Source organism: Rhodnius prolixus, unplaced genomic scaffold, assembly GCF_049639745.1.
Source record: "Rhodnius prolixus isolate KJV_2025 unplaced genomic scaffold, Rpr scaffold_12, whole genome shotgun sequence".
NCBI lineage: Eukaryota > Metazoa > Arthropoda > Insecta > Hemiptera > Reduviidae > Rhodnius > Rhodnius prolixus.
Window position 1 is genome coordinate 15600315 of NW_027411635.1, and position 22797 is coordinate 15623111.

Here is a 22797-nt window from a genome sequence, read left to right on the forward strand (position 1 = left end):
TAGAAAGGAGATAACTGAATAGACGGGATTTAAAGACGGATAGGGTAGGAGCATGGCGGACAGATGAAGGCAAGGAGTTCCAGAGAGAGGTAGCACGTATTAGGAAGGACTTGTCAAAGGATGAGGTACGGTGAGAGGGAATATAGAGATCAGATGAGCGAGATCTAGTGTTACGGGAATGGATGGAGGATTTAAACTTTAGGAGTTGAAAAATATAGGAAGGCCTTTGAGACTGGATGACTTGAAAAAGGAAAGAAGCCAAAAAATATTGGCGGCGATAGACAGGAAAAAGCCACTTCAACTCATCGTAGCAGTGCGAAATGCGAGAGTCTCTGGAAATGCTGAAAATAAATCTTATGAAGCAGTTCATGAGGCGCTTAAGCTTAGCTTCAATATCACCAGAAAGACCGCCATACACTAAACAACCATAGTCGAAATGGGGGAATATAAGAGAGTATTATATAATACAATATAATACAATATAATATAATACAATATAATACATTAAACAAAATTATGTATAGTATCAATTTTATTCTTTGGCATATTTCTCATTTGAGTTAATTTTTGTTTGAAGACATTTTAAAAATAATATTTTCCACAAGAATTTGTTAAATTATATTTCACACATAAAATAGCTTTCAAAGTCTCAACATTTAATTGTGGTTTTTCTAATATGTCTGCAGTCACAGCATTAATTCTTGGTAAGGACAACGCGTATTTTTACAATTTTTTAGTGCATTATTGTGTGGACACATTAAGTCTAAAAAAAAATGGGGGTCGAATTCTAAAAAAACTGATCAACAATAAGAAGTTCTCGATAATCAGTTCTCGACAATTATTTGTTATTACTAAAGTTTAACATTATTAAAATTAACAAAAATAATTATAAAACTCATATCTAGGCGAAATAACCACATGGTCGCAAAAAAAAACGTATATTCTCTTCCCGTTCTCCCGCCATTTCCTAGTTTGTCGTGCATTCTTTCCAAAAATCGGGACTGTCCCGCCAAAAGCCTGGTCACCTTGATCTAGAATCTAGATCATAGAAAAGCCAAAAATGAAAAAGGGTTTAGCACAGTCGCACTTGATGTCAACTAAGTGAACCTACAATTTTAAAGTAACATTTCAGTATAGTATGCGGTTCTGGGGGCAATATTTTATTCAAGAGGAGGACTAAGTGTGTTGCTAATACGAATTTGTTTACAGAAAATTCAATTAAAAGGATTTATATATCTTTCCTCCTCAGATTTTGTTTTATTTCAAAACAGATCCTTCGAATTTCTCTACATAAAATATGTTTTAGGGCAGTCCACAAGAATGGTTGGTTCCCCCTCCCTAAAATTCCTTTCAGTTTTACAAACTAGATAATTTACTAAGATACAAATACAAATTACAGTTTGAAAGATTACAAATTATTATTATTGTTAGTAATTATAAATAAGTTTCAAGTTTCTATAAGTTGGAGTTTGAATTTAGAGATAATGGATTTCTAATTTCAGGCTATAAAGGTACCTTCCAAGGGGTTACTCAGTCTAAAAGTCTAAAAGCGCATTGAAACACCCAATGTAGAAGTTTGCCCCTTCACTACTCTTTGCTTTTCTTTAAGAAAAAAGTAATTGTTTGGCTGCAACCTGACAATTGTATGATTAGGGTAGCTCGGAATAAGCTTTAATAATGGAGGATGTTTTATTGTACCGGCAGTGGCTGAAACCAAGTATTTACAATATTTTGGGCGTTATTAAGTCTATGATTATCGAATGGGCATTAATTGGCCCCTAATTTTATTTTTGCTAACAATTATTTTAACCTCTCAGCCTGCTTATTGTCATAAATGGGTTGTTACGACAATAAGCAGGCTGAGAGCGAACCACGCGGTGTGCGGATCGTATCTACACAGGATCAACAAAAAGGTCCTCTCTCCTCTTTGCGTAGATTGCAATGAGGAGGAGGATTTCAAACATGTAATAATGATATGTCCACGTTATGTGGTAGAAAGGAAACGAATGTTTGACGATATATACAAGGTATTTAGATGCACCATTTCGCTACGAAGACATTATATTCTCCACCAACATTTATGTGCTTAAGTCGATAGCAGAGCTAGCAATGAAATATGAATGTATTTAAAAGCTATAGCCGAATTAGAATGAATGGAAGAAAATGCTTAGAGAAGGATTACGTGATTTTAATTTTGGTTAAGCTATAAGGATGGCAGGAGCACAGAGTGCTGCTCCATCCATTAGCAGCAGTTTATGTAAATAGCAGTATATAGTAGAATGATGAATGTGTGAAGCGAATGTATTTGTAGGTAAGAATGGAGAGTGAGTGATATTCTAGTGATAAGCACCTAGACGATGCTGGCTGTATGGCGGAAGCCAATGCCAAAAAAAGAAAACAAAAAAAAACATTGAGGCTCGAACTGTTCCTCTTCTCGCCTCCTTACGCGATATTGTGATCATTTCCTCTCATCCTACTACAGTCCTCTCCCAATAAAGACAAAAGAACCAATTAAAAAAATATAATGATGGTCCAGGAAACGGGTAACCCAAATTAATGGTAAATATTAACCAAACAGTTACACACTCGCCGGCAAATCCTTCTATTTACTACAATACATTGACAATTGGTTGACGAGGAATCCCCCCCATACCAAACTTACAAGACAAGAGATAAGCACCGACTTCTTAAAAAGATACTGGACTGCAGATCATGAGACATCACTAGAAAACAAACGCCTAATATATATTTCAATTCTTCTCAAACCCAAATCGATATTGGGACTCGAACTGTGGGATTAAATCAAACGTTCTAATCAAAAGTTTATTCATTTTGTACAACCCAAAATAGGATTATCAATACTGGGTGTTTGGGTTAAAGGCGAGTCCTACAGAGCTGAGATATATTGAGGAATTGGGTTCGATTCCTGGTCTAGGACTTGGATTTTATTTAACGGTTAATAAGAGGACTTTTGTAGTAAAGTAAGTTTGTTTCCTTACGGTGATTTAAAGAAATATGCATGTTAGTTTAAGTTTATACGAGGTGTGGCTATTAAATAACGAGACTGATGCTGCTACAGAAGAACTATGCATGCTAACGACCGACAGCTGTGCAGTGTAAAGCCTTCTCTTTTGATTGCAGCGTCTCACGTGTTCGAAGAGAAATCTGTCTGACCGGAACCGTCTGTTTGTGTAATAGAGGTGTTAGTTTCGTTTTGCCGAAAACATGATACTACACATGTAGTAGAGCAACGAATTGTCGTGAAATTTCACATGATACTTGGTGAAACCGCTACTGAAACTTATCTTTTATTAAAAGAAGTTTATGGCGATGAATGTTGATCACGTGCGCGAGTTTTTTGAGTGGTTCAAGCGTTTCCAAGATGGCCCGAGAAGACGTAGGAGATGATGACCGCCCGGGTCGCTCTTCCGGATGAAAATATCGATTATAATTAATAAACATTACTACCGTGAGGTGCTTGCTAAGCTCCGTGTAAGAGTAAGGAAAAAACGGCCCGATTTGTGGAAGTACAAATCAGGGTTTCTCCATCAAGACAACGCGCCGGCTCACACTGCGTTGTCTTTCAAGCTGTGAAAGAAAAAGCGGCACGCGTCATGCAGGAGCTCATAGAAAAAGACTTCCAGCACTGTTTCGAACAATGGTAAATTCGCATGGAGCGTTGTAGGGATAGGGGAGGGGTGAATATTGAAGGTGATAATAACTAAATATGTATAAATTTAAAATAAAATGTTTTACAGCAATAGTCTCGTTATTTAATAGCCACACCTCGTATGTTAATGTAAGGCTGCTGAACAGAGGGATTCTTCTACCACACACCCCTCATTCAGGTCATCTTTTCCCGACTAAAGTCAACCCATCAATCCACCAATAGGAAGTTGAAGATTGTTGAAAAATCTGAGACTGGTGTGGTGCAGTAATTGTGTTCAAATAGGATTACTCTTAAGATTAAAAGTTGATATTTATTTGGCAGTGGCGCCTTATCAGTAGGCCACGTGTGCACCACCCAATCATCGCTATTTGCTATTACCACGTTCTTGGCTCCCTTTTGCAATAACCAATTCAGTTTCTGATCCACACCCTCTATATACAAGCTTCTAATAAATAATAAACCTCTATTCATCCAAACGAGTTTCACTTTGAATCTCCTTTAAAAAAAAAAATACTCAGTCTTACCAACAATACAGTTACAGTTATTACTAAGGAACGGATTTTTATGTATTTAAAAATGCCAAATATTTAATTAAAATATGCATTTATTTTCGTCAATTATGTGGAAAATATGTGATTTTCTTAAAATATTTTCTGGAATATTTAAGTAAAATGGATTTTTTTTTTATGAAAATGGAATTTTTTTGGGGGGGGCAAGTTATAATTATTTATACAAGAAAAGAACATTTTTACAATTTATAATAATTTATTAGGAACAAAATAATTTGTTTTTACAAGTTATAATGATTTATACAACAAAGAACATTTTTACTATTTATAAAAAGATGTGTTAAATTTTCAATTTTGAAAACTTCACTCTTCGAAATTGTTTACAACCACATGAAATTTCAAATGTTGGAACGTAAAGTGACGACGATCTGGGCGTAAGATGGACTTGTAACGACTAAAATCCTTTGAAATGAGGATTTTTAAGTTTGTGGAAAGGGATATCTGCTCTAACCAAAGCCCGACACAGATCTGTACTCAGTGTAGACTTACTTGATGATGGAGATGTAAGGAAGGCTTGATAGGACGTCCTCTCTTTCTTTCTGTTTTTATTCTCTATGTGCGATCCGGTGGCAATATGTTGGGTGACTTGGGAACGTTGAGAGCAAGAAACGCGCTTGTCTCAAGCTATGCAGTACAAAATGTCTCCATCACTTCGAAAAAGTTCTGCTGGAAACTCGCGAAGATATTTAGCAACCAGTTGTTTGTTTGAGGCCGATGTTCGTGGCATTTCACCCAAAAAAGAATACACTAAGTGACCGAACGAAATGAATTGGACACTTCAACGAACGAGCTGAAAGAACAGACAACGTCAGACAACTTCAAAGAACTAACAAGTGCCCGTCACTGTTTAGCAGCATTCTGTGTAAATTACAATAACCATTGTACCCACTCTGATTCACGGCCCTACAGTCTGTGGTTCACAGTTCCTGTCAACCACCTCCCAATTATGAAAATATGCCCAAAATGAAAAATATGAAAAAATATGTACATATTTTGATTAAATATGTAGAAATATTTATTTATTTTAATCAAATATGTATAAATATGCGATAACATCCAAATATGTGGAAATATGTGAAATAAAAGTAGACTCAAACAGCTTAAAAAGTGTCAGTATGAATACTTCTAGTTGAAAAACGTCTGTAAATTGCATAGAAAAAAATATGTAAATACATACGAATCCGTTCCCTAGTTATTACAAAATATATGGTATGCCCACTCACGGGACTTCTCTTGTTTAACTTGCTAAACCAATCAGTTTTACTTCTTGTCACGATAATCGTTTTGATCAAACGTATGATCGGGCTTGTTAAATTTGTTTGTTAAAACCCCATTAAATTAGTAAAATGAAAGTGGAAATTTAAAACAACAATTATAAATTAAACGAGCAAAATGTATGGCATACAGACTTCAAAATAAATCCATGTATATCAATTTTTTTGAGGAGACAAAGAGATTCAATTATAGAAATATAATCTGGGGCAAAGTATGGCACTATAAGATTTTAGAATTTGAATGCACAAAATTAAAATTAAATTTGATAATGTAAACATATTATTCTGGTTCCGCTATTTGTTAGATCCTAAATTACAGTAGGAAGGATTTCACGATAACATCAGGGCAACAATCGCCCTAAAATGGAGACCACAGTCATAGAAAACAATCTTTACTCTTAAATATTTCATTGTTTCTAAGTTAAGCAACGAAGAAACTGATTTAAACTTAGCACTTATAAATTTAAATTAATTTAAACATTAGGGAAGGGATTAGCTATGCGGTTAGCGTACTGGACTCCCACGCGGAGGTCGCGGGTTCGAATCCAGCTGCTGACCCTTAGATTTTCTCTACCTGTGAGCATCTTACAGCTCACTGTTCGGTGATAAGACAGTGTTGTCTGTAACGAGAGAACACTGTCCGGAGGCCGGCAGTGCACTGAAAAAAGCTCCGGGCACCAATAACCTTAGATGTTGATGCGCCTTAAATCATTAACACAAAAATTAAACATTTTTGTTTACTTCTGAACTTCTGATTTATTTTAATTTGAATTACTATCTCTTACTTGTATGTATTGTAATTGTAACTTTGGTCCTAAAGAGGCAATTAAATTAATTCATCTCCACACCCTCTTATTACTTCCTTCCGATGTAAAAAATCACATTAAAAAATCCCTCTACGTAGAATAGCAAAAAATATACTTAACAGCAAACAAAATAAAGGCACATTCTACACATCCGTCCAGCCATCCATACCCAAAAAGCCTTGGTTCCACAATTTTAGTCAAAATAGAACCTTTTACAATACCATAACCAGGTTAAAATTTACCCACAACTATTTACCCTATCACAAGTATAAATCCACAATGCTCATGTGTTTTTAGTCGCCTCCTCCGATGCAAACCACGTAATCTTTAGACTGCGATAAATTTAAGAAAAGCAGAGAACAGCTTTGGAACGCTCTATTACTGCCACAAAATGCTTACAATCTGCCAACTTATTGACGATACTAGCCCACCAAACCGATCAAATACACTTAGACATATATAGAATTTCATTAAATCCAATAATATTAAACTATAGACACACCATCTTCTCCATAAATCCGATAGAAATTTTACAATACTAACAATAAAAACAAATTAAACATAATAGTAAAACAATAACAACAACAAGGCGCCACGGTGGCCGAGCGGTTAGAGGCGAGACCTGCAAAGCTAGTATGCATTGTGGTACTGGGTTCGATTCCCGGTCTTTAGGCCTTGGATTTTATTTAATGGTTAATAAAAGAAATTTACAGTAAAATATGTTTGCTAGTCGCCTTCGTCCACGACATCTAATTTGGTAGTTGGACATTAAGCCACGCTTGAAAAAATAGGCCTTTACTTTACTTTACTTACTTTACAATAACAACAGTAAGCCACTATATAATTTTACCCCATTGCTACCCCATAATTTAAATTTATTTATATTTAAATATTCATATTCCCGTCTAAATATTTTCAAAAATATTAATATAATTTATAAAAATGTTATCACCCAGTTCTACAGCCGTTGAATCATCTTTAAAAACATCTATTAAGACTTAGGTATGCTGTGAGAACTTCTACAGAGTTGATATAACCAAGAATTCAATTAAAACGTGTTATATTTAGATCGGAACGTTGCAAAATGTCACGCCAATGGTCTTGAATCGCCGTAGACGAAGTAAATATGCTCGAACCAAGTGTGGTCGGAGCATTAAACAGGGCAGAGTTGGTATTAAGAAGAAGTTAAAACAGAAATGATGAGATCACAATCTTATAAAATGGCAAAATAATAGAAAGAGTGGATAAAATCAGATATTTAGGTTCTGAGGTTTGGTGGAAGGTTAGTTAGTAAGTGCAGTGTGAAACGAAAACATAAGTAAAGTAGACATCTCTTCAGCAAACTGTTCGATCTATATTTGATGATAGTCTGAAACCGATCAGGGATAAAATAAACAAGTGTCTGATCAGGCGGATAAAATCTAAGAATTAACTGCAAGTTAATTAAAATTAACAGCATGTTGGAACCGTAAAAACAACATCAAAACTAAGAAACTTATTAACTTACATGGCATTACCATTTCTGATTTACATCTGCTAGTTATGACTGGATCTATTATGCGGTGCAGAATCGTGGTATTCGAAAATGAAAATACTTTTTCATCTGACAAGTGTAAAGGGTTGTCTCTTGGGTCATATTGTGAGAGGAACTCGCTACCCCATTCCTTAACTTATTCTCAAGAGTAAAATGATGAATTAAACCGAGTAAACTGTACTCGAGTGACTTCAAATTTTATGTTTAAGGGGAAACAATTTAAATCGAAAATCTTAAAGTCCACAATACTTCTATTTTATCAAGGAGTAAGACAAATTAAAAGAGATTTCATATTGACATTGACTAGGGTCAAAAGTTAAATAACGGTATTATAGATTTCTTTGCTTCATATCAGACATTTTGAGAAAAGTTAAGTTTTACACTCAATATAACTAGTGATGTGGAATTAAAAGAGATTGCCCTTCTACAAGGGATAGGTACTATATAAGCGCGCACAGATACAGAGAGGGAACGTTAAGAGTAACAAGTGCAGTAATGTAGCGGACGCTTGGAAAGACGCGCAGTTGGTTGCACCATCAGGGGCTTATTGATTGTCAGGGGTTACTGATTGGCGCATCTAGGACCAAACCCCGCCCCGTGTTGCAACGATCCTCCCATTTCCTATTTCTGAAGCCATCAGTACGTTTTCACATCTTCGACAAATGGTAAGTAGTATTAAAAAAAATATTTTTCATATTCCTTTCTAATTTAACCACCAACAGACAATAGTTCGTAATTCCAAATCTAGAAATACGACTTAATCTAATGATAATTCACAACATTTGCAACTGGCCAAATTTTCTTTAACCTTATCTCAAAAAATACTAAGGGCAAATTTTCCAAAATACAAATTAAAACTCTGACTGCTGAACGTAAAATTGAACTCGATATACTTGGGACATCTCGTAAGACATTTGACAGAGTTGATTCCTGTCTATTCATCCACAAAGTTTACTGGTACTGTTAACTTAATAGTTAAAAAATTATATTATACAAATGAAATCTATGTTTTAGAAAAAAAATGTACATATATTTGTCACAACAGGTAACCTTCAAGATTCATTGATCGGCCCTTTACTTTTCAATCTGTTCATCACATTACTTGTCCTGTTTTCAACATGTCCACTTTGCTCTTTTCGCAGATTATTTGCGATTTGTTCTATCATAAGATCAATTCCAAAGTGCTGACTTGCTGCAGTATACTCTGAATTATCTAGCTGATTGTTGTAATGAAACAAAACCCAGCTAATACTGGTAAACTACGTAAAACGGTATATTTCATTCTCGGATACGATTCTCTCATCTACAATTATTCTGTACAAGATATTTCTTTTGTTAGATAAAACTTCTGATGAAGGGCCTTGGTACTAAGCACACAACCTTTCAAACTTATTAAATTATACACTAACTGTTAACAATGCAAAACAAAATTTGAGGCTTTATTCTAAGAACAATTAAAAACTATAAAAATCCTTAGCTTTGTACAAAAATTCTGGTACGTCCTATTTTAGAGTATTGTTCTAGTTTCTGGTTACTTTCTTAGAAAATATACAATGAGGCTATTTAAGACATACAAAGAAGATTTTTTAAGTGTTCATCTGTTCAGGAGACTGGAACATACATGGTAGTACCCACGATCTATTCATCAAAATTACAAGACTTCATAGACCATAATCTAGAGCTAGGAGACGACCTTAGATTGTATTTACGCTTTTTAATCCTTAATTTTTTTGTAGTTAACATTGTAACTGGGTGCATACCTTTTGCATGTATAAATAAATAAGTAAACATTTTGCATTTTCATCTTGTAGGAATAGTTACTGAAAACTTGCACACAAACTGATCGTTCGCAGAATAAAACTTGCCTTAAATAATACTGCTTTCTCTTGTACAAATATTATTTCTATTCTGTAAGTCTATTATGTAATAATAACAATTTAACACCAACAATTCGTTTACGGTACTTCTTGCAACAGTCTCCATTTCCTGCAGTCTCCTAAATTCGAACCCTAGTCTTGTATACTCGGGTTTATTTTCTCCTAAAATTTGTAGACGGTTTATTTGGGTTTGAGGTCAGCCATTTCCTTTATCAATAACATCCTCCATCGGTCAAGTGTGTTGGACTTATCTGTCAGTAGATACTGTCGGTCGTAGTATTTGTTCTTGTCATACGCAAGCTAAAGGTTGTGAAGCTCATTCTGGTGCTTAGACACCACTGCTGGTAACTAATAACAAAAACTTACAGTTTAAAATGTTAAGTATAAGGGTTGATTAAACGCCAAAAGGTACACAAATCAGCGAGTACCCAACATTTCATTAATACTTCATTAATAGTTAAGTAATTCTACTGCATTAATTTTCATTAATAAGTTATTTTTTAGAATTTATTAGATGTCACAGACCCTTATGCTGGCCATTTTCGTCTACAAAATATATGTTCAAGTAGCACTGTAGATTGACTGTAATATCTAGTTATTTATAATAATTAAACTATTAATTACAGGTTAAAAAGAAAAACGTTATAAAAAATATAAAAAAATTATGAGGCTAAAAAATTCAAAACTTCTTTTTATAAAAAACTTACATCAATGATTTTGTTTATTTTATTTATTTATTTTTATTTTTAAATAAAAATCGTCGGTTTAAGTTCATTCTTCGATTAAAGTAATTGTTATTTTATGAAGTAGTCAAACGTTTATAATAATAGGTAATAATTATCTGGCTTTATCGCAAATAATATAGTTTTCTTCAATTACATTCTCAATCTAGGTATTCATCCCACAATGTTGTATATATGTAATATAAAGTAAATAAGATATGCATATTTTTAGGACAGCTAATTATTCCAGTATTTTACTATAAGTAAAATTAGGGGAACTAAATTAAATTACAATTGAGAAATGAATAATTTTTGTTGAATAATCTACTTGTTATTAACTGTGTGTTATTTGTGCTCACGAATATTTCGGTAAGACGAATTCAAGACAGTAGCCTACTCTAACTTTGTCTTTTTCTACTTTAACATGCATGTACATATATATGTGACTTATCATAATTATAACAAAAAAATATTATAAATGAAGTGGCCAGCATAAGGGTCTGTGACATCTAATAAATTCTAAAAAATAACTTATTAATGAAAATTAATGCAGTAGAATTACTTAACTATTAATGAAGTATTAATGAAATGTTGGGTACTCGCTGATTTGTGTACCTTTTGGCGTTTAATCAACCCTTATACTTAACATTTTAAACTGTAAGTTTTTGTTAAGGAGATTATATTATCTAATATGCATAAATAATAACTTAACTTTTAAAAAAGAAAAAGAAAGACAAAATAAACCAAAATAAAAGTTATTTAATCCGGAATGACATAGAAAGAGTCACAAAGTCTTTTAACAATTTTTGGGATTAATCCAGTAATGATAGCTGAAAATCTGAAATATTTCCAAGACACTCTCAAAAATCTCTTTAAAATTATTAAATCATTTGCCCATCTATGCTCTAACTTCATCAAACACACAATCAAACTGACGAAATTGAAAAATTCATTAATCTGCTCTCTTGTAATCGACAATAATGTAAAATAAAGAATGTGAAATGCCAGATTAGTACAGCAATGTGAATATTGAACTGGAAAGCAAGTTTAAGTTACTGAATATTGTTATTAAATCCGATTGAACAAACAAAAGTTAACATTAAAAACCTGGTATGAACACGTTTCCCTTTATTGCAGTCAATGCAGTTCTATTAGTTTTCTTAAAGAAGTATGCAATTCGTAAGTATAGATAACGAAAAGTGCAATATTTATACTAAAATTATACTTGTTTCTCCTACTGTTTTTGACTTTTCAACTAAATTAACAAAGTAATAATTTAATTAACAATTGACGGAAATTATTAATCAACAGCTCAAAGATGTTGCCTAAATTATTTTTTAAACATATTCTCATCTTAAACAACGTGAAAGTGACTGTATTGTTTCATTACGAAAACGACTGCGTTGTATTCCTAGTTTTAAAGCAAAGAAGTGATTATGTAAGAGAAATTATTGGTACATGTTCGCGTTGTTACCTACTAGATCCGCTCATTTTGGTTAGCAAAATCTTAATAGCTAAAAAGTGAGGTACTGAACATAACTATTAGCTAAATGCCTCCATTGCCAAAGCGTTATTTAGACCAGATCCAAAGTAGACATCTCATAGGTAACAACAAGTTGGAACATTATAGCTGATCAACAGTAATAGAATGAAGAGATATTTTATAACTGAGTCAATGTTTGGATACAGCCTGTTGTGGGGGCCATGGAGCCAGCAGGGCCCGGCCGGGTGCTGATCGACAGCGAAGAGGATGCCCTCTCTGATGATCTGGCCGACTCCATTCCAGATTCAGATGATGAACATCCTGGTGGTTCCACAACTTCACGCAAAGCTTTTACCAATACCAGAGAGCGTTGGCGACAACAGAATGTTAGTGGAGCGTTCTCCGAATTAAGAAAGTTAGTGCCAACCTATCCACCAGATAAGAAGCTGTCCAAGAATGAAATACTTCGCATGGCTATCAGGTAAAGATTGTTGGTGTTTTAGTAAGTTTTTTTTTTTAATGCAGCAAAAGAGAAACGGTTTACAAATGCATTACTGGGTAGAAAATTCTTCTTATTTCCAAACTAAGAAATAATTTTAAAAAATAGGTTCGGAATGTATGTACGAGGGTCGTTTGAAAAGTCCGTGCAAAAATAAAAACTACTTAATTTTTTGGGGTAAACCTTTTTTATTTTTCAACATAGTCTCCTTTTAGGCTTATACACTTCGTCCAACGCTGCTCTAGTTTGTTGATCCCTTCCGAATAATAGGATTTGTCCAAGTCTGAAAAATAGCCATTCGTTTCTGCAATCACCTCCTCGTTTGAATAAAATCTTTTTCCCGCCAGCCATTTCTTCATATTGGGGAAGAAATAGTAGTCCGAGGGAGCCAGGTCTGGAGAATAGGGGGGATGTGAAACGAGTTGAAACCCTATTTCCATTAATTTCGCGACCACAACTGCTGAGGTGTGAGCTGGTGCGTTGTCGTGATGGAAAAGGACTTTTTTGTGGGCCAATCGTGGGCGTTTTTCTTGCAGCTCGGTTTTCAAACGGTCCAATAACGATGAATAATATGCACCTGTAATAGTTTTACCCTTTTCCAGATAGCGAATCCCAAAAGACAGTCGCCATAATCTTTCCGGCCGAAGGAACGGTCTTCGCCTTTTTTGGCGCAGATTCCCCCTTGGTAACCCATTGTTTACATTGTTCTTTGGTCTCAGGAGTGTAGTGATGTATCCATGTTTCATCCACAGTGACGAAACGACGCTTAAAGTCCTGCGGATTCTTCTGGAACAGCTGCAAACCGTCCTTGCAACACTTCACACGATTTCGTTTTTGGTCAAGCGTGAGCAATCGCGGCACCCATCTTGCGGATAGCTTTGTCATGTCCAAATGTTGATGCAAAATATTATGTACCCGTTTATTCGAGATGCCCATAGCACTAGCAATCTCACGCACCTTCACTCTTCTGTCATCCATCACCATATCATGGATTTTATCAATGATTTCTGGAGTAGTAACCTCAACAGGGCGTCCAGAACGTTCAGCGTCACTTGTGCCCATATGGCCACTCCGAAAATTTTGAAACCACTTATAAACTGTTCTAATCGAAGGTGCAGAGTCACCATAATGTTTATCAAGCTTCTCTTTAGTCTCCTGAGGCGTTTTGCCTTTCATAAAGTAGTGTTTAATCAACACACGAAATTTTTTTTCGTCCATTTTTTGAAAATCACTCGACTTCCTCGATTCAAACGAATGCCAAACACAAAGAAATAGACCGATCTGGCTGAAACTTGGTGTGTGTTCTTCCAAGAGATGCTACTAACTAAACATAACCTCGATACGCGCCAGTAGTGCTATCTCTCTGACTTTGCACGGACTTTTCAAACGACCCTCGTATATGTGTAATCTTCTAGATTGGTGTGCAAATTTTGCAATCGGCTGGGAAATACTTCATTGACATAGTTTAAGTTCATCACGGAGGATACGATTGAAGACATAATAAAATTTGTTTGCAATTTTACGAAGGACTTTTGTAGGTGATGGATTATATAGTTAGATGGATATTGAAAGGTTTGGCGGACCTCCAAAATCATTTTGCTAAGAAATATTTTTTAAAGTAAGGGTTTGTTGGGTAACTTCAAGGTGATTTAGGTTCAAGGAGTCTCCTGAATATTTTATTTTGTTACTGTCTCTTAAATATTGTATCAGGGTTCCATGTAAGACGACTGAGTAGAGCTTCTAGGTTAGCGCTGTCAAACTGGCAGACCCCGAGGTAATTTCTTGTGGCCCACGATGTGCTCTGAAATAAAATGAAAATAGAAAAAGTTTTCTATGAAGGAAATGGCGCTTAGCGGAGGATCGAGGCAATATAGTACACACAATTCCCAGTTTCCGTTTAACTTCTGAAGACGAGTATTACATGTGGCCCCAGGGCCTTTCCTGGGAGGGGGGGGGAGCCTGTGGGCTTGTATGAACGCGCTGACTTAGTTCCAGTGACTTTTGGAAGCCATATGGCCTGCAACTCTCAGTGGAATTCCAGAATGATTCGGTTTTAAAAGACGGAAGTAGGAATTCCCAAAATATATTCTTATTTAGGTTAGAAATATCCAAAAATGTTTGCTGTACAAATTTTATGTTATTTTTGGAGTACGTCCTTGTGTGAGCAACTATTTCCGTCTATGAAATTAAATAAAACGTCATACAGATCAGGATTAACTGTGATAAACATCTATCTACCTTAATTAAGATTGTCTGTTCTCAGTCTCTTGAATACAGATATACGGAAAACTAGGAAAAATTTGTAAATATGTTGTGACCCGCGTGAATCTTGCCTGTTGCCAACAAGTGGCCCGTGGTTTAGTTGAGTTTGACACCCCTGTTCTAAGTACTGAACTTGCGAAGAAGTATTGTTGTTGATGAGTATCGGTTTTGTAGGTCGTTCTTCGTAAAAATTTTGTATACGTATTTAGCAGTGTTAAATTTAATTCTCCAATTTTGATAAAAAGCTACAATGAGCTCCAAGTTTATTTTTTTTAATATAATGTAATAGAGATTTGAGTTTGGGCATGAATAGGTATATCCATCGTATGGATTGTGAATTCGACGGGTGCCACTTAAACTGTCTTGAGGCACAACAGCGCAAAGTAGTTCTGCAAGCTGACCTCCACATATTACATATTCAACGCTAAGTTTAAATAAAATGGATAGTTTGGTTAAAACTTAATTTTAAGCAAAGAAATTAAAAATAATAGGAGAGAATTATACTAAAAGAGGGAGTAGAAGTAGATGAGGAGAAAAGTGTAAAAGCAGTTGTAAATTAATTGTAATAATTAAGCTCGCTAATGTCAAGAGGGTTGAACAGTTGGCAGTATTAATTCCGCCAGTGAAGTGTTTTCAAGAGATAAAGATTTCCCTCTATTTCATTCACTTCAACACTTATCGCTTTCAATTTTGAATTACAAGGATTTCAGCCTTGAAGCTGTGAACTTTAACTTTCCTTTCAGCCCTCTGTATAAACATCTCCGAGCTAGTGTCATCTTGCTTCAATTTAAGAGGGGAGTCTCCACGCTTAATTCTAAACTGATGTTTTTTGATGATAAATATACGAGGTATGTTCAAAAAATAAGGTGAATTTTCAAATTTCGCGGGCTACGTACATTCGAATTTCGATTGTTTTTTTTTTTTTATGTTGGTACACTTGTCTCGAACATATTTTCAAAGTTGTAGCTATATAGCATGCTTAGTTTGTATGTTAGAGGCATAAATAAGGCAAGTGTTTCGCGAGTTCGGCGATTTTCTTCTGTCGAAAAAAATGGATCAACGAAGTTGCATCAAATTTTGTGTAAAAAATGGAATTAAGTGCTCAAAAACACTTGAAATGTTGAGAGTGGCGTACGGTGAGAGTACACTGAGTCAAAAAAATGTTTACAAGTGGTACAAGCTTTTCACAGAAGGTCGAGAAGATGTGAATGACGACGCACATCCAGCACATCAACAACCGATGAAAATGTTGAGAAGAATCGTCGAATCACAATTAGAGAAGTTGCTGAAGATGTCGACATATCGGTTGGCACATGTCCTGCAATTTTTTCGGAAATTTTGAGCATGAAGCGTGTGGCAGCGAAGTTCGTTCCAAAATTGCTGAATTTTGATAAAAAAAAAAACCGTCGCACGAGCATCGCTCAGGAATTGTTGAATGACATTATCATGTCTCAGCCACCGTATTCACCAGATTTGGCGCCCTGCGACTTTTTCCTGTTCCCATGATTGAAGAGTCCCACGAAAGGACGGCGTTTTGCGACGATTGAGGAGATAAAAACCGAATCGCTGAGAGAGCTCAAGGACATACCAAAAAGTGCATATCAGAACTGTTTCGAGGATTGGAAAAAACGCTGGCACAAATCTATTATATCTGAGGGGGGGGGGGACTACTTTGAAGGAGACAAAATAAAAATCGATGAATAAATAAATCTTTTTTGAGAAAAATGAAAATTCACCTTATTTTTTGAACACACCTCGTATATACTTTATTGAACAGTTAATAAGCATTGAGAAGTGGGCTAAAATGAAGCTTCTATGCATTGCAAACGTAATCTTATCATCACTCTAAACAGGGTGTACACGGAGTAGAGGTCGAAACTTCGGGAGGTGATTCAGCAGCTCAAATACAACAAGAAATATTCTATTCACTATGGCCCGATTCTCAATAGTGTCCAAGATATTTGCATTTTTAACTTTTCCGTCGATATTCGCGTTTTCCACCCATAAAAACGGCCGTAACTTTTCTATTCTTTATCCTACAACAATTCTGCCTTTTCCAAAACGAAAAAGCATTAAATTTCCTATAGATATGCTTAATCCAGAGCCTTAAAACGTTTCTTATAAACTATTAAATTTTTACTTTAATGTCTACAAAATTCCTTCTCGATGATTTCTGCTAAACATTTTCAACTTTATTTTTTCAATGATTAATGAATCAAGGAGTCACCCGATTGCAGAAAAAGTTGCGCATTTATTGAGCTTCAAGATCATATGTTTTTTTGTTTAATAAAACCCTGCCCCGAACAGAGGGGTGTAAATGCAGAAAACTGGGAAGTTTCGTGACCGACTTTTCACTGATATCAAATTATTAATTTACTCGTATGTCAATTTTTGGAGAAGGAACAAAAAGAAAAGTAACCATTTTAGTTTTGAACAATTATTATTTAATGAAACGGAAGTAAAAAATACAGTAGCAATAAAACGCAGTAGTAGTAAAATACAATAGATGCCTACCCAAAATCGTTACAAACATTGCCCCCGAATTCGCGATGCCTAATTTATGATGAATGCTCTTTCGTTTGGACTAAGCAGATTTGTTGTAGAATAAAGGATAGAAAAGTTACGGCCGTTTTTATGGGTGGAAAACCCGAATATCGACTGAAAAGTTAAAAATGTAAATATCTTGGACACTATTGAGAATCGAGCCAAAGTGAATAGAATATTTTTTGGTTGCATTTGAGCTGCTGAATCATCTACCGAAGTTTCGACCTCTCCTCCGTGTACACCCTGTACAAATACCAAGCAATACGCTGACTTAAATCTTTATTCTTATTTTAAACATTCATGCTTTAGCACAGATCGCATGGTACCTTGGGTTGAGTTAAGAAGTTTAAGCCAAATAAAGTTACTACACACCAGCAACTATCTATCTCTGCAGACCCTATGTGTTTAGTGTGAGTGTTTCGGATGTCGGTGTAAATGTTGTTCGTGTTGTTAGACTGGGGTATCCGCAGGGACGTCAAGATACCTGAAGAAGTGGCTGATTACACGTCCTTTTTTACACTCAAGTTATTTATTACGAGTATAATTCATGAATTTGTATAAAATAATCTATTTTTCTCATTCAATGATTATATCTAATTTTCCAATTATTAAAAGAGACTGTATCTTTTAAAAACTTAATAGTTAAAAAATGTATTAAGTTCCAAATTTGAAGTAACATCAATTCTCACTACCCCTATTCCTTTTTATGCAAAATTTGTAAATATTCTTGAATATTCTTCAATTAACGTGCTTCATTCATATGCTTTTGCTCTTTATTCTTGTATTTTTAGAGTTAGCTCCTAAAAGAACATAATTTATATCCAAAAATAAGATGTAAACATGAAAGAATAAGAGGTAACGGCATATGTGGACCAAAAATTAGTTTTAATTTTCATATTTACAGACATAACTCCTGTCGTTTAGAAATGATTACAAATAAAAAATGGCAGTACTAAATCTAAACTTAATACACATAACTAATAAGTAATCGAAAAACAAAGGGTAATCTCTTACAAAGGGTAAAAGAAAGTACGAAATAATAATTTACTTGATCCTAAAATGTCCTCCTTAAATCATTGGCTCCTCTTCCTAATCTTTTCCTTTACAATATCCCTATAAAATATTGTTTCTCTGTGAAAAACCTTGGTATCACTTTTGGACCAAAACCTATCTTGGAAAAACCATGTTCCCAAATCTCTCGTCGTTCCATCCATATCCTTAAGCAGTTTAATAGTTCCCGTCACTTTTTTCCAATTAAGACCCGACAACTCCTAGTTTCCTCTCTTATATTCCCCCATTTCGGACTATGGTTGCTTAGAGTATGGCCAGTTTTTCTGGTGATATTGAAGCTAAGCTCAAGCGCCTCATGAACTGCTTCATAAGATTTATTTTCAGCATTTCCAGAGACTCTCGCATTTCGCACTGCTACGATGAGTTGAAGTGGCTTTTTCCTGTCTATCGCCGCTAATATTTTTTGGCTTCTTTCCTTTTTCAAGTCATCCAGTCTCAAAGGCGTTCCTATATTTTTCAACTCCTTAAGTTTAATTGATCGATACATTCCCGTAATACTAGATCTCGCTCATCTGATCTCTATATTCCCTCTCACCGTACCTCATCCTTTGACAAATCCTTCCTAATACGGGCTACCTCTCTCTGGAACTCCTTGCCATCATCTGTCCGCCATGCTCCTACCCTATCTATCTTTAATAAATCCCGTCTATTCAGTTATCTCCTTTCTATTCAGCTTCCTCCGAAATTCTAATTGTTTTAATTTATTTCCTTAATTTCTGCTGTTATTTTTATTTTCACTTTTTGTAAATACTTATTTATTTATTTATTTTCTGTTTAATCCAGGCCAAACTATTAAGGCCTCTATTTGTACCTGTGTTTATTCTTAGGGGACAATTGTCCCAGAATGATAAATTTCTTTTCTATTCTATTCTATTCAAGAAATGAAGTGTGCGTGTTATGTGAAGGTACATCAAGTTGCTGAGCGGGGTGCTTGCTTGGCAAGAGGATGCCGACTCCCAACTCACCAACAACAACATCTCCAGCCAACAGAACTGCAACTACCTGGGCCAGCCGCTGGGCTGCCTCGTCAAGCTGCCGACCAAAGGCGGGCCTCTCTTCCAGCCGGGTCTCATCATGATTGCACCTCATTCACCGCACTCAGCACCAGCACAGCACAAGTGTCATTTCCCTAACTCTTAATAACAGCCGGTTGCTACCTATCATCCACGGTCCTTTTGGTAAATACTCTCACCGTTCCGAAAAGCATCTGCAGTGAAAGGTAACATTCACAAGTAGCAACTCTTATGATTATTTCTAAAGCAGTACTTTAGAGCATACCTTGTCCCATAAAATCAATTAGCAAATCAGTAAAATTATCAAAGTATCAGTTTTAGCCCACCAATTGCCATCATCTCCATTGCTATCGTATAGTTTCCAAGTGCCAAAGGCCTCATAGCACAAATTTAGGCTGTACAATGAAACCCAGAATACATGAGTTAGTTTTCCACCTTCTCTTGACACAATCTACACAAGGGGTTTTGAGTTGATTTAGTTCTGTACTGCAACCACATTCCGATGGGTCTTCGTGGAGGTAGCCCTAAGTAACCACCACTTCAGCCCTAAAAGCACCAAGGTTTGCATTTAAGAGAATATTACCAGGCCACTTCACTAAATAGTGATCGCCCAGATCATGTCCAACAGCCTATTTAAGATCAACATTTCCATTACACAGGTGACTAATCACAGGTTACACGCATACCTGGATCAGGAAACCTAACTTAAAATATCAGTCCCTGCTACCTAAATCGCAGTCATGAAAATTGGGGAAGAAGTTTGGACTTATAATCTATTCCCGCCTTACAGGAAGTAAGTATTGAAATGGCATTCTTCTATTTCGGATTTTTTTTCCAAGCATTACTTTACAATGAAGACTTGAACTACTTTAGACCTGTTCAGTCACAAATAACTTTAGATCAGATTAAATGTTTGGCCTGTTGATTCTCTGATGGCCACTTATTCCCTATCAAGTTGCTCTTAATTAATCCCAACGTTAAATTTATTGAAATGTCCATTCTGAGGATTTCAGCAGATCTAGACTGCCTCAGCTTCAACGAAGTCTACTTTAAGACCTGCATCTAAACCAAGACGGTGAATGAAAGAGTTATAAAAACGGAAGGTTAAAAGAAATAAAGACACGGCTAACTCCCAGAGAATAGTTTCGACAATTTTTAGAAACAGATTCGCCCAAACTGATGCAAGAGCTGATACAACAGCATTTTTTCCCTTTACATCTCTCTACTCCATGTTAATGAAACCAGTAAAAGTTCATTCAAATCAGCATTTAAAAATTCATGAATAAGGTGCTGACTGTGGCTATCTAGATAATCGTGTATACAACATAACCAGCATTCATTAATTGAACTCTTGAATCAGTATTTTTGCAAGACTAGGTATTTTTCTCAAGTCATTTATGAAATGCTAAGCACTTAAAATAGATGATATCATAAGAAAACAATTTGTACATATTTTTAAATTAGACTGTAGGGAAATGCAGAATGAAGTTTCCGATAAGACTAAAGTTATGTAAAATTAAAATTTGATTTATGATTAATATGTATATTGTAAAATTTAGTTTCAGTAATATAACTTATTAACCGGTGTTATTCTTTCTCCCATTCATTCTAAGTTATTAGCAGTTTGTCCAACAAAGTCTGTTCTTATATTCTCCTTATTCTTTAATGATAACTTTGTAAACTATCGTTGATTTAATCTATCGTAGCGTATCTGTTTTTGGAGTTCTGGACAGTTTTGGATTTTCTTTCTTCTACAGAGTTCATTAGGTTTGTGATTAAAAAATTTGACTTACACTAAAAAAGTATTTCAACATAGTTATAAATGATTAAATACCAAATACTAGTCAGAATCTGTGTTAAAGATTATTTGATTTCTAAAAAAGGTATTTGTTTCTATTATATTATTGGAAATAACTTCATTGCTTGTCTCAAGAATTGTTTAATCAAACCATACTCATGAATTAGGTTTACATTTCATTGTAGAAATCTATCTTTGTTATTCGATAAAATATTCTGTAACTAATGTTCGACGATGCACGGAAAGCCCCGAAATATCTCTTACTCCCTAAAAGAAGTCATCGTTTAAAATGTAACCCAAATGTTTTTCGAATGATCTCATATTAACTTTTCAAAAAGACGCTGTTTGTAAACTTGAAAGTTCAGAAAAGATCTTTAAATCCCTTCTGTTTAATTATCTCATTTCTACTCAGCTTCCTCCGAAATAATAATTGAATGCATTTATTTCCTTAATTTGTATTCTTATTTTTGTAAATACTTGCCTATTTTTTATATATATAAAGATCTAAAATACAGGCCAATCCAATAGGGCCTCCAATTGTAGATGTTTTTATTCTTAGGGACAGTAGTCCCAGGATAATAAATTTACAGTACAACCTCGATTAACCGGGCTGACCTCCGGGCCATAACCACCCTGGAAAACTGAAATCCCGGTTAAACCGAATACACAGTATTACATAGTACATTTGTACATTTAGCACCTAGTTTTCTTAACGGATTCCATTGCGTAAGTGAAATAAAAATTCGACCGAAAGGGGGCAAACGAAAGATGTTTTCTGTAGGACGGAACTGATTAACACTGAAGACTAGCTGGAGATTAGGCTGCTCTCTGGGAAGATTGAAATAATGCCCGTAATTATCCATAAAAATATTTACATATAACGGTGAAGTTGAAAATCAACCATTTACGACACGTAAAACCCATGGTCTTTTGTAAGAGCGTGGTAAATCCCAAGAAATTCAGTACTAATTGCACCATATTTCGGGGTTTTACATACATAACATACATAATGACCCTTCAAGAAAATCAGGTATAAAAGAGTTGCTGCCACGCCTACAATTATGTTACATCGGAAGACAAAAAGGTTTTCCTGTCGCCACCGAAAATTAATTTTTGTTTTCGGCGCCGATCTGAGTTGTTCTTATGATGACTCAACATGATCCCGGTTAATCCGGAATCCCGGTTAACCGAGGGCCGGTTAATCGAGGTTGTACTGTATTTTCTTTCTTTCTTTCGAAAGCGTGCAAATGTCAAAAACAAATGACGCTTCCCAATCAATTGTAATTTACGAACTGGTAGAAAGATAGATTTCTGCAACAGAATTTAACTCTATACTTAAATATACTCGGGCCGGTAAGAATAAAACTAAAGAGATCTCTTTTTTTTTAAATATTTAATTTAACAGTAATAGAGCTAGGTTTCTAACCTTGTTTAAATACTGAACATACCTTGTTTTGGGCGAAAATGGAGTTTCTGAGCTGAAAATGAATGATGAAATGAAAAAATGTCTTTCCAAATAGCTGCAAGCTAATAATCTATACTTTTCTTAATTTTTGACACGTTTAAATACTTATTTTACTAAAGTATGTAAACTGTATGATTGTTTTCCTTGGCCATAATTAATATCTGGGGAGTGATGTTCGAAGGCTAGAGTGTTTCTATCGTATACCAAAAA

The 22797-nt window shown here is 35.0% G+C and overlaps 1 protein-coding gene across 2 annotated transcripts in view; it reads left to right on the forward strand.

The window, feature by feature from the left end:
* LOC141461753 (T-cell acute lymphocytic leukemia protein 2 homolog) overlaps window positions 1-20910 on the forward strand; it is a 22186-nt gene extending 1276 nt beyond the window's left edge. The window contains exons 1-3 of one of the 2 annotated variants that reach the window (XM_074143053.1): window positions 8373-8518; window positions 12142-12416; window positions 19217-20910. In XM_074143053.1, coding sequence (XP_073999154.1) covers window positions 8516-8518; window positions 12142-12416; window positions 19217-19451 — 513 coding nt within the window. In that variant the 5' untranslated portion in view covers window positions 8373-8515 and the 3' untranslated portion in view covers window positions 19452-20910. Of the gene's footprint in view, window positions 1-8372; window positions 8519-12141; window positions 12417-19216 lie in introns of those variants that run through there. The other variant, XM_074143052.1, reaches the window with a different exon arrangement.
* Window positions 20911-22797: the final 1887 nt, after the last annotated feature.